Source organism: Sinocyclocheilus anshuiensis, unplaced genomic scaffold (assembly GCF_001515605.1).
Source record: "Sinocyclocheilus anshuiensis isolate Anshui unplaced genomic scaffold, SAMN03320099.WGS_v1.1 scaffold976, whole genome shotgun sequence".
NCBI lineage: Eukaryota > Metazoa > Chordata > Actinopteri > Cypriniformes > Cyprinidae > Sinocyclocheilus > Sinocyclocheilus anshuiensis.
Genome location: NW_015552538.1, coordinates 605,972 through 617,974, shown reverse-complemented (window position 1 = coordinate 617,974; position 12,003 = coordinate 605,972). Strand labels below are relative to the sequence as shown.

The following is a 12,003-nucleotide window of genomic DNA, read 5'->3' as shown; positions in this document are numbered from 1 at the left end:
GTAAAGCCCCAGCCCAATGGAAAAAAAAAAAAAAAGTTTATCACCTCTCAATCATCTCAAGATCTTCTGGATTTGGTTTTAAGTACTGTTGCCCTGTTCCTGTTCAAACAGCAGCATGGCGAGCTGAGAGCGTGATCCGAGGCTGTCCAGGGTGCTCTGCACACACCTCTGGTAGATATCTTCACTAAGACGAGGATTACACGGCTGGTAGCTGTATTTCTGATGCAGGGCCGGCTCCACTGCTCGGAAAACATGAAGGCCAGAGTATTTAACGAACATGTCATATATATCCAGGTTCTCCAGGATCTCCTCGTTTTCCTGGACATCTGAAGACATGCGTGTCCGAGTCGCCATGTAGTCCGAGTTGTAGAAACATGCTTCGGTGAAGGAACTGCGATCAAAGTGGCCGGACTCTTTGACCAAATCCATCATACTGGGAAGAGGCTGGTTATGATAAGCAATGTCGGGATTGTAGTATTGGAAATGGATGGGAAAAAACACCTGCCAGTTGTTGATGGAGTTCATCCGACAGCGATTGAGGAACTCCGAGTTGATGCTGGTTTTCACAGTGGCAATGAAGAACAACGTGTCAACCGGGTGCTTCTTGGAGATGATGTCCATAAATTTGATTTGAGAGGGACTTTCGCTTTTAACGCTGATCCAGGGGATTTTGACCGTTGGATACCGGTGCTCGTAAACACCGATTTGCGCTTTGACGCTAGCGAAGATGTCGTTCTGGTTGACTTGTTGGGCCTCAATTGTATCGTAGATAAAGAGAAAGGTCAAGATGGCATTCTCACTGGTTTCAAACGCGTTTGTGGCGTACACTTCCAAAAACTGCTGAACTTGCTCTCGGCCTTGAAGAGTGACGGGGAGGATTATATGGACTCGAGTTGCTTCTGTAACATAAGGCATGGGGATGATCTCAATACGACTTAGAGGCCTAACCAGGTGGACCCTCTTGGTGATGGAGCGACTGTGTCCTTTCTGGTTAACCACCTCCAGCTGGAGGTCCAGGGTGTACTCCATCCCTCTGGTGGGGTCGAAGCGCCGGTATCCGTTAATAAGCTGCTGCTTCTTCAGGTGCAGAACAGGCTTGTACTTCTTGTTCAGCTCACCCATAGCCGTCTCAATGACGTCAGCTACGTCTAGCTTATCGATTCCACGGAGCTCACATTTCGAAGAGCCATCGATGCAGGAGTACACCTTATCCTCGGTGAAGTAATCCCACCGCAGGACCTCGAAACGTGTCTTTGGCTCAAAGGGTGGATTGATTCCAACTGGCCACAGGGCACTACGGTTGCCCTCGAAAGCCACCACGCTCACATTTTTTATTTCCACCTGTTAAAAAAAGTAGAGAACAAGGTGTGGGATACGTTAAGCATTTTTAAAGATATTTGATGAGCAGATTATTACCTCCATTTGAAAATGCACATTACCATAACACTTGAAAATGCTAGCAATTTTACACACCCTTACAAAAAGCCCATAATGAATCACATTACTCAAAAGGTCAAAGGAAAAAAACATTTCTTCTCAGTTTGGCTTCAGTATTAGGCAGCACAGGTTTAGTATAAGGGTACCTGCAGTTTTTTGATTTCCTCATATGTCTTCTGCAGCTCGATCTCAGTGAAGTGTTTGTGAAGTCTGTACATCTGCTCTGGATCAGACACTGGGTGGACGGTCAATGCATTCTTAAACTGCACATTATCTTCCTTACTGGGGTCAGAATTTTTTCCCATTTCATAATAATAATACTTCTGCCCCTGAAAAAAAAAAAGGATGATTAGTGAAACTTCATTTCATTTGAACATCTTGTTTTTTATTTTTTACATTTGGATGACTTTTTTTGAAAATGCACATTACCATAACACTTGAAAATGCTAGCAATTTTACACACCCTTACAAAAAGCCCATAATGAATCACATTACTCAAAAGGTCAAAGGAAAAAAACATTTCTTCTCAGTTTGGCTTCAGTATTAGGCAGCACAGGTTTAGTATAAGGGTACCTGCAGTTTTTTGATTTCCTCATATGTCTTCTGCAGCTCGATCTCAGTGAAGTGTTTGTGAAGTCTGTACATCTGCTCTGGATCAGACACTGGGTGGACGGTCAATGCATTCTTAAACTGCACATTATCTTCCTTACTGGGGTCAGAATTTTTTCCCATTTCATAATAATAATACTTCTGCCCCTGAAAAAAAAAAAGTATGATTAGTGAAACTTCATTTCATTTGAACATCTTGTTTTTTATTTTTACATTTGGATGACTTTTGCTGTCATCTAGTACTCACTTAAAGGGACCCAAAAATGAAAGTTGTGTCTTCTCTTACTCGCTTTCAAGTTGTTCCAAACCAGTTTCTTTTTTTGACCACAAAAGCAGATATTTTGAAGAATGTTGGTAGCCATACAGTTGACGGTAGCCATTAACTTTCATAGTATTTTTTTGAGGGTGAATAAATGACAGAATTTTCATTTTTGGGTGAACCATCCCTTTAAAGTTTTAAAAACACTAATAATTGAACAACACTGTTAAATGTAATCTGCCTAAATTCAATTGTACCATTTAAAATGATTGTTATTTTTTATTTTGAACTTATTTAGACAAAACCGTTTTATCGGTTGCCAGTCATAACATATATAAAAGTACTGGCTTATTTGAACCAGCCAGAATTCAAATACTGGTGCATTCCTTTAGAAATCAATGTTTAGCTGAGGTTCTTGATCTCTTCTGAATGCTGGCTCCAGGTTGCAACAGTTGATGCTTAAGAAAAGTAAATGCTTCCACTTTTGGCCCTGCAGGAGTACTGCTCCACAAAAGGATGTAGGAGGCACTACAATGATGTGTTGAGAGACAGGAGGTGCTTTGACGGCAAAGGCAGAGGTGGATTTATAACTGGATGAAATGCCAAAATGGAGACAGTACATCATGTTTAGTGTGTCTGATCCACTGTCTCTCTCCCCAGTAGCTCCACACTGACATCCAGACATCTAATGCTTCTCTGATGGATTAATAGAGGTCTCAGTACCTGTTTCAAGAACAGATTAACCGGAGGACCCCAGACCCCTCCAAACAAAAGTGTGACATATGGCTCAGTCTCTAAAGGTGAGATTCAATTTTGAGTTGTGATTCTGTCTGGGCTAAAGGTGTCAAAGCTCAATAGCATGGTTACAGAGCAGACAAACAAAAAGTTGTTATTGTTAACTTATCATAAATTCTTGTGCTTAGTTGTGATGAATTAATTTAAAAAGATGCATGAGTCTGCTTGAGTTGAGTCTGAAATGTGTACAGCAGTAACTTGGGTCAGGTTTTCTTCTAAACATTATAGTTTCCAAAGTCCAGTACAAATTTTAGCAGGTATTTATATATACGACGAGCTAAATGAAAGACCACTGTAGGAAATTATAGCCTGAGAAATTATACCATAAGAGATTTTCAGAACTACTTAAACCACAAAAAAGAGAAAGTGAGGTCTATGTAAAGACTGCATTAAAGGCATTTAGTCCATTTCTGTGCAAATGACAGCCCTCATTTTATATCTAGATCTATAATTTACACAGTTCAAACAGACAAAGACCTGAATACACCAAAACACTTCCTGCATTAAAAAATTATTTAGATATTTTTGTATGCATACATATCAAGATCTTGCATTGTGCCTATAATTTAAGGCATTTGTAGTAAAAACTGGTAAAAAAAACAACAACAACATACTAACCCGCTGCATTTAGAAACCATATACATTCCAAAAGATGTAATGAAACTCTATTACAAAATACCTAAAAATAAATGATTCCCCAAAAGGACATGAAAAAAATCTTTATCATGCTTCACATTTCCTTTAGTCCTTTATAACGCCAGTAAAAGTGCTGAACACTATCTAGGTGTGCAATGGTGGGGTGCAGACACTAAGCACATGAGCCGATTAGACCACAGTCAGAAAAAAGTGAATCTAATCTGATCAAGCTATTAAAAGAACAAGAGAAAACACTAAGCCACAATTTGCACATTCTAAATGAAAACGGTCACATAAACAAGCCTACAAAAGGTCTATATATAAAATATACAAGTGAATGTCAACATTTATAAGACAGACCATATATATTAATAGTTAAGTAGTACTTGTCTTGTATTTAATCATTATTTTAAAATTGTCTGGTTCAGTGGAAAGGAGTAAACTAGAGTGAGAGATGTTTAGGGATGTCCAGACAGTCCAGGCAACATGGATTCTTGCCTTTTTTATTTTTAAAGCTTGTGTATATTTTAGACTCTTTCTTGCTTACGCACTGCCGAATTCCCAGACAGGCTCTGGGCAAACAGGGATCTGTGGATGCAGAAACAAAGCCGCTGACTTACATCACCTCTAACTCAGAGAGAAAGACCGGAGAACTAAGAGCTTTGAGATCCAACCTCAGTCGACGGGAGTCAGAGACAGACTGCAAAATGTAAAAGGTATTTCAGGTGAGAAAGGCCATGATGCCATATTACCATTGAAAAAAAACAACAACATTCCAAAAGAGTGCTGATTTGTACTGTTTCTGTACTTGAAGATGGTGGGAAGAGCGACTAAAACGTGTCTTGAATTCAATTCCAGCAGTCACTGGCAGTGAGTGTAAAGACCTGAATAGAGGTGAAACTTCAGACGTTGCGCTGACTGACAGACTAAAGCAGCAGACTGGAGACCTTCCCTTTAATTGCTGAGAGCAGCAGCATATTTCAAAGGAGTCATCTGAATCTTGTCTTTGGTTGTTGTATACGTGTGCTGGTGAGTTGAAAGGCAGAGAGATTTAGTTTAATCAAGAATAAGGCCCCGATGGGTCCCACGCAGTAAGAGTGAGACACACTACTAGTATAAAGCTGTCTGTCATCAAACACCGCAGGTTTACCACTGGGAGTCTGACTCTCTTTCAATCAAGGCCACAGAGATGGAAATTACAGACACTGATAGCTCATTCAAATAATGTGCAGCTGAAAATGTCAAGCATTTTTTTCCCCACACAAAAGCATTTCCAATAACACAAAGTTCTACAATCTCACATTCACAGACATTTATCTACCAAACATAATTATGATTATGTGTGGAACTAGAACAAAGATAATACTCATTATAGAATTAGACTCCTCGTAAAATGCCCTAAACGCCATCATTACACTTTCTTCTTTAATGATTAGTGTATGATGTGCCAAGAAATATGTCATTGTGTTTAAATGCACTTTAAAGGTTGATTTTATTGAAACTACAACAAAAATGTCATGTAAATGCTTTAGTCAGAGTGAAATTGGACCAGACAGGTTTTGGTGAAGTCTGACTAATAGAGCTGGATAATGCGATTGTAGCTCAGCTTCCAGGATGTAAACATGTTAATCGGCCTACAGTTGGCCTCAGCGATGCGCACTTGCTCTGAAAAATAGAGGTGATGTGCGGTGTGTATTTAATCTTTTAAATATATCTGATTATGCATTGTCATGTATTTTTGGAGAGAAAGACTGTAGATCAACAGCTGTACCTTGATTATAATTGCACATGTAAACATACTCATTGTTTTAAGCCTTTTTTATTCATTTAAACAAGACAGTGCAGGAAACAAGATAGGAAATGATGTAAAGAAGGGGACAGGATCAGAAATGATGCAAGATGACCTTGAACTTGCATGGCCCACATGAGCTAAACATGTTGGAGTGTGTTAACTGTCAGTCGTTGGCTCTTAACACAGCGTTACATGTTGTTTTACATAGTGTCATGATTAAGACAGGGTCACAGGTCTGGAGCTATTCTACCATTTAAAAAAAAAAAAGTTTATTTTTTGAAAGAAATTTACTATTTTATTCTTAATCAAAACTGACAGTGAAGACATTTATAATGTTACAAAAGATTTTTATTTCAAATAAATGCTTTTCTTTTCAACTTTCTATTCATCAAAGAATCCTAAAAAATGCATCATGGTTTTCACAAAAATAAGCACCACGTTTTCAACAACAATAATAAGAAATGTTTCTTGAGCAGCAAGGGCATATTAGAATGATTTCTGAAAGATCATGTGACGCTCAAGACTGGAGTAATGGCTGCTGAAAATTCAACTTTGCCATCACATTAATATTTGTTTTAATTTAAAATATATTATAATAGAAAACCGTTATTTTAATTCATAATATTTGACATTACATTTTTACTGTATTTTTGATCTAATAAAAGCATAAGAGCATAAGCATAAGACTTCTTTCAAAAACATTAAAACATTTTCCTGACCCCAAATTTTTGTGTAGAAAAAAGTTTTTGTGTATTGTGTAGATCACAATACAATATTTTTGCCCAGATATAGATTTCATGGAATATAAAGGTTTTCCCAAGGCAGAGTGAAACTATTTACATATTTGTAAACTTCCACTGAATGCAGGACTTATCTCACCTCAAATTCTTCCACGCAGTTGGTATCAGCGTAGTCAATGATGCATCGCCCAAGCCACTCGTCATGTCTGGCGCTGAGGATGTCGTTCCTGCAGTTCTCCAGGAAGAGCTGGAGCCTTAGCAGAAGACTGCGGGACAGCAGGTATCCAAAACCCCCATGGCAATACCGCCCCTGCATCTCACCTCCGATGAACTCTTCAGGGCTGCCCATATACAGCACCCGGTCCATACTCAAGTGCTCCACCAGAGCCTTGATACGATCCGCCTGAGTGTACGTGTCGTCCTGGGCGAGGTAGAACCAGTCGTACTCTGTGATGTAGTGTTCTAGAATGTACTTGATGGTCTGGAACATGTTCCAGATGAGGCGTTCATCACCGTGGGTGACCACGACCATCCCGTGGGGAATCTTGCGGCTTCGCGTACCAGTGAAGAACACAACATTGTCCAGATGATGGCTGATGGTGCGGTTGACGGCCACACCTAGAGTGTTGATGGTGTTTTTGGAAGTGAGTATTCCCACGAAAAGACGCTCTCGGATTCCCAGCTCTGTGCTGATGTATTTTGCCCTGTGGAAACAAACAGATCACTACAATTTACAACTCACGATTGTGCAAATCAGGATTGCAACTTTGACATTGCGATGTTTAACCACACAGCTACATGGAAGCCTCTTTCCACATCAGAGTAAAAACAAACAAACAAAAAAACAGTAATTTATGGGATTAAGTTTTTTTTTTTTTAAGTGCAAAAAATTTGCCATATTGTGAGATTTAATCTTTCAATTGCAAGTTATATAGATGCAATTATGATTTATATTGTCACAATTATGAAAAATAGTTGCATTAAATATTCAAACTAAAACTAAACAGGGCCTAAAAACTAATACTACTATTACAATTATATACACTTTATACACATTACAATATAGCTACATTTATATTAAATTAAGACTGAATAAAATTAAATATAATTATTAGATTAAAAACTTAAACGAAATTAGAAATGTTTCTGAAACTGCTAAAACTAAAACTGAAATAAATGAAAGCTATATAGAGAAAAATGACAAAAAGCACATAGCAAAATTACTAAAACTAAAAGTTAAAATATAAAAATAAAAGCTAGTTCAAGTTTTGGATAAATTTAGCATTCAACTATCAGGATACAGCTTTGTGAACCAGTGCCTGGAGGAAAAGGTATGAGGTCAACGTGAACCTAACTGATAACCAAAGACAACTGACCCTATCATGTTATGGGATTAGTTAACTATAGTCTCTAACCTTCCTAAGTGTTGACTGAAATAGAGAAATGAGCACCATGGGAGCCACCCTTAAGCATTACAGAGTTTCTAATGGGACATTAAATGAAGAATGTGGGAAAGAAAAAAAAACATAGTTACAATATAAGCCTGCCACAGGCGTGTTTCATCTAATTCCCACGAAACAATATTGAAATACCTCTCAGTGTTTGTGAAATGACATTGAGTCATTGACAATCTTGTTGCAAAATTCTCTGAATAGCAAAAGCAAATATTTAATTTTATCTGTAACTGTCAAAGCCTAAACCACCAGCAGTGAAGTGTAGAGGTTGGAGTCACGTTAGCAGAAGTTAAATCCAAACTCAAAGCTTTGAATTTTCCAGTAAGAGGAGTATTTTTGTTTTGTCTTCATTAAGAGAAGAAAATAAAGTAAGGTTTATATTTCCACTGGCTGAAAACAAAGTTATTTTGTCAAAGTGTCATTAATATGCAAGAGTGTGTCTAAAAACAGTTGCTACTAAAATGAATAATGTAAACATTGTAGGGTTAATTAGGGCAAAATGCAACATGCTTTAATTTTGAGTTAGTCAACATGAGCATGTCTGACTTCCAACACGATTAAGGTAGCAAGATTAACATGAATACATGAAAACAGCCAATTCCAGCAAAAGTAAACGACAACACCGGATATGTTTTTGTGTGGTTCTTTTATGGTTTTTACTAGTTAATCATTAGAGAAATGTTCTCTCACAGACGGAGAACCTTGTAACTGTTATACATGACTTCCTAGTCACAGCTGTCGTTCATAATAATAATTACTGTAATTATACGTTGACCTCAACCCTACTCCATCCCCTACATATGGACTATTTTAGATTTAATTAAGGCATAATTTATGAATCAATTTTCTATCCCCAACGGAGGTCTTGATTGTCTTTTGGAGACACTTCTTGGAGAACTTCTGTCTCTACTAGTATAAACGTACACAACGGTTTTTTAAAATGAGAAAATGCCCATCATGAAGGCCAAAACTGTTACATGCAAATAACTTTACATGCAGTAATGGAATCGACTCGCCTATATAATTATTCCTTAGGTTTTAACTAATTATATGATTTTATTTTTTGACGCTAACCACGGTATAAAAGACAGATGAAGCAGTCTTAAGTGGTTTGTCTACCTGAAAAGTTTCTTGGGCTGAGACTGTTTGACTGGTTTATATGGGATTACTCTCGGCTGGAAATCCTCCTCCTCCTCACCATCATTCCCAGTGGAAATGGAGTTGGGTCTCCGGGCTCCTTTCAGACTTCCATCCTGGGATAAAACGATTCCTTCATCTGCTATGGTATTAATATCACAGCTCTCCTCTACCCAGCTCACACTCAACAAACTCAGAGTAAATCCCAGAGAGATCCCGATAATAACCGGGCCGATCGGCCTTAACAGACCGATCAACATAGAAAACCTCATTGTACTCCGACTACTGGTGCCGTAAACACCTCCTTTAAGCGCGACCTTCTGAACGGAGTAGCGCACATTAAGAAAGCGTTTCGATTGCTAATGGAAATGCATTGGACGTATTCCTTTCCTGTAACTGTATCACCTTCCTCCAAATTATTGAGGCATTCGTACGTGTCAGTGGCTCTGTCGCTCCGCCTAGAGGAAATCGAGCGCCCCGCCCACAAGATCAAACGTCATTACAAAGAGCCGGGCATCCCTTAATGGGCGGGGCTATGGGCAGAGCGGCTCGTTTGAAATCCAATGGCATTTTAAAGCTGATGTCTCTTTGTTATGACGTTTGATCCTTGAAGCTAAGTGGTCCCTTTGAAAAGCCAATGAAAATTCAAAATGGTAACTTAAACAGAATCTTGGGCGCAATGCCGCTTAACAAACAATTTTTTATATTTTCTGTCATGAGCTCGGAATCGATCATGTTCACTTCTTGTGCTCTAAATCTTATATCATGGATTATATTTTATCACTAGAGGGCGATGTGGGGTCATATTTGACCATACGCTGTTATAAGTAAAATAAATATAATATAAAAAACAGTAATAAATAGCATAACTAAACTAAATAAAACAAACCAAGAAGAAATAAGAGGGAAAAAAAAGAATACGAAAGAAAGAAATGTCACTTTACTTACCTACCAATGCCAAGAATAATGATGGTAATGATAAAAATAAATGCTCCTTATTATTTTTATTGGCATTGGGGTACTCATCTTATTGCCATAATTTTCTGATGATATTTAAAAGCAATTATTAGACCTGTTTCAAGCAATGACGAATGTAATTGCAATAGAACTTTATTAAGCTTTTTATTTTCATAAATACCTTGACATTTGAGGTTTCTAATTGGATACTTCGTTTTGTATGTACCATGCATCCTCACCAGTGTCAAGATTGTGTCATGGTAGCATGAGTTGCTTCAACTGTGGCAGTTACACAAGTATTTTCAGGTCTTTTCTGTTATGCAATAATTTCTGAGCTCTGTAACTTTTAGTACATGAGCAAATAAGCTAATAATATATATTACATATATAATGGGGGCATGGAAATATACTTAATATATACACTTAACATATAAATAAAATATTTAATAACCCTGGAGGTACATAAAGCAGGTCAAGAGAGAGGGAACTTTCAAGATTAAACTTTTGACTAAACCTTTCTGAGTCATAAGTCATCAGCCATAGGAAAAATTGTATGATGTACTTTTGGCTTGGAGGGGATAAAGACACACAGTTATTTTGTAAATCAGTTATACATTTAGTTGTCTTTGCTGTTTTTGTTTGTTTGTTTAGTCTTTGCTTATGCTTTTCTAATTTTTAAATAATCACTGTAAAGAACTCACTAGTTCATTCGTTCTTTATTTTTTTTTATAAATAAGAGATGATGATGATAGACAGATAGACAGACAGACAGACAGACAGACAGACAGACAGACAGATAGATAGATAGATAGATAGATAGATAGATAGATCATATTAAACTATTTATATATCAAAGCTGTCATTACAATAAATAATTATCTTTCCAATATCCATGATTTGAGGCTTGAACTCTACAGTAACTTAACATGAGCAAAATTGTACAAGACCCACCCAAATCTCTCTGACACAGCAGACACAAACACAGTGAGTGGAAACAATTTCTTTACGGGCCACGAAAACCCAGAGGGAATGTTTCCCTCACTGAGCTCTTTGTTCTAAATAGATCAAGGGTGTGTTAGATGTTATCAAGCATATTTGCATGTTTACCTAAGGACGACACATCACAGTGGAAGCCCTTTTCTTTGGAAATCACAGCACTTCACCTAGTTCTGCTGATCTGAGTGGGAAACATGATCAGCCTAGTCCCAGAGTAAACCTATCAAATCTCTGTCAGGACATGTTGGCTTTTCTACTCTTTGGTTTTCTGTGGAACTGTGACAGGGCATGTTAAACTGCATTTGCATGATATAAGTATTGCATTTGTCCTTTTCTACAGAAGGAGAGATTTTATCATTACAGAGACTTTCATTTCTGCTTTTGTACTGCAGACAGGAGAGGTGAATGATTTTGTTGCAGAAGCCATCTGACAGTCATGATCTGTCATCAGACATATTCATGTCAAGCTGCTAGGATAAAGGCATGTATATGAGAGTTGACATTTTCTTTCAACAGGTGTTCCTTGGCTATATTTGATTGTTGTTAGGCTACTCCTGGAAGTATTTAGCAGCTGGCATGTGAATGGCTGTGATTAAAACAGATCCATTCTTATTGATAGTATCATGTCAAAATCATATTGAATTGAACTTTACTAAATTAACTCTAATCACAATTTTCAGCACACCCATCTAGTCTCTGAAACCGCAGTCAAGTGTACTTAAACAAACTGTAACAAAATCGTCATAAAGCAACAAAATCTTAACACATGGTGGCGCTATATGCTCACACATTTAGAGTTCAAAATCTCCCCCTAAAATTCAAGGCTTAATGAAAATAATATCCAGCAGTACAATTTTTGCTTCATAAAACCATGTGCCTATAAAATACATGGGATGTTTCTGGGAAACATCTGTTTCATCATCATACTATCTATCACTAGTGAGAAGTTCAAAATTGTTAAAATAGTTTTCAAATAGTTTCCCTTTTTTTAAACATTGCTGATTTTCCTTTTCCCGTTTATAAGCTGAGTAAACATACAGAAAGAGAACTGGATGAAAAGCTACTTATGCAGCGTGACAAAAAAGGTGCTGATTCTAATTTGCAGAGCATTTATCACACCAGTAATCAGTGTGTGGCCCATTATCTCCTTGGCTCATCTCCTTGCAAATGTGTATCTCACCAGAAAACGTG

General features: G+C 37.6%; 1 protein-coding gene across 2 annotated transcripts in view; it reads right to left on the bottom strand.

Moving 5' to 3' along the window:
• Positions 1-9,286, bottom strand: part of chpfa (chondroitin polymerizing factor a) — a 13,439-nt gene extending 4,153 nt beyond the window's left edge. Inside the window, exons 1-4 of one of the 2 annotated variants that reach the window (XM_016454208.1) lie at positions 8,842-9,286; positions 6,408-6,972; positions 2,011-2,193; positions 502-1,341 (exon numbers count right to left, since the gene is read on the bottom strand). In XM_016454208.1, coding sequence (XP_016309694.1) covers positions 502-1,341; positions 2,011-2,193; positions 6,408-6,972; positions 8,842-9,131 — 1,878 coding nt within the window. In that variant the 5' untranslated portion in view covers positions 9,132-9,286. Of the gene's footprint in view, positions 1-14; positions 1,342-2,010; positions 2,194-6,407; positions 6,973-8,841 lie in introns of those variants that run through there. The other variant, XM_016454207.1, reaches the window with a different exon arrangement.
• Between the last annotated feature and the right edge of the window lie 2,717 nt (positions 9,287-12,003).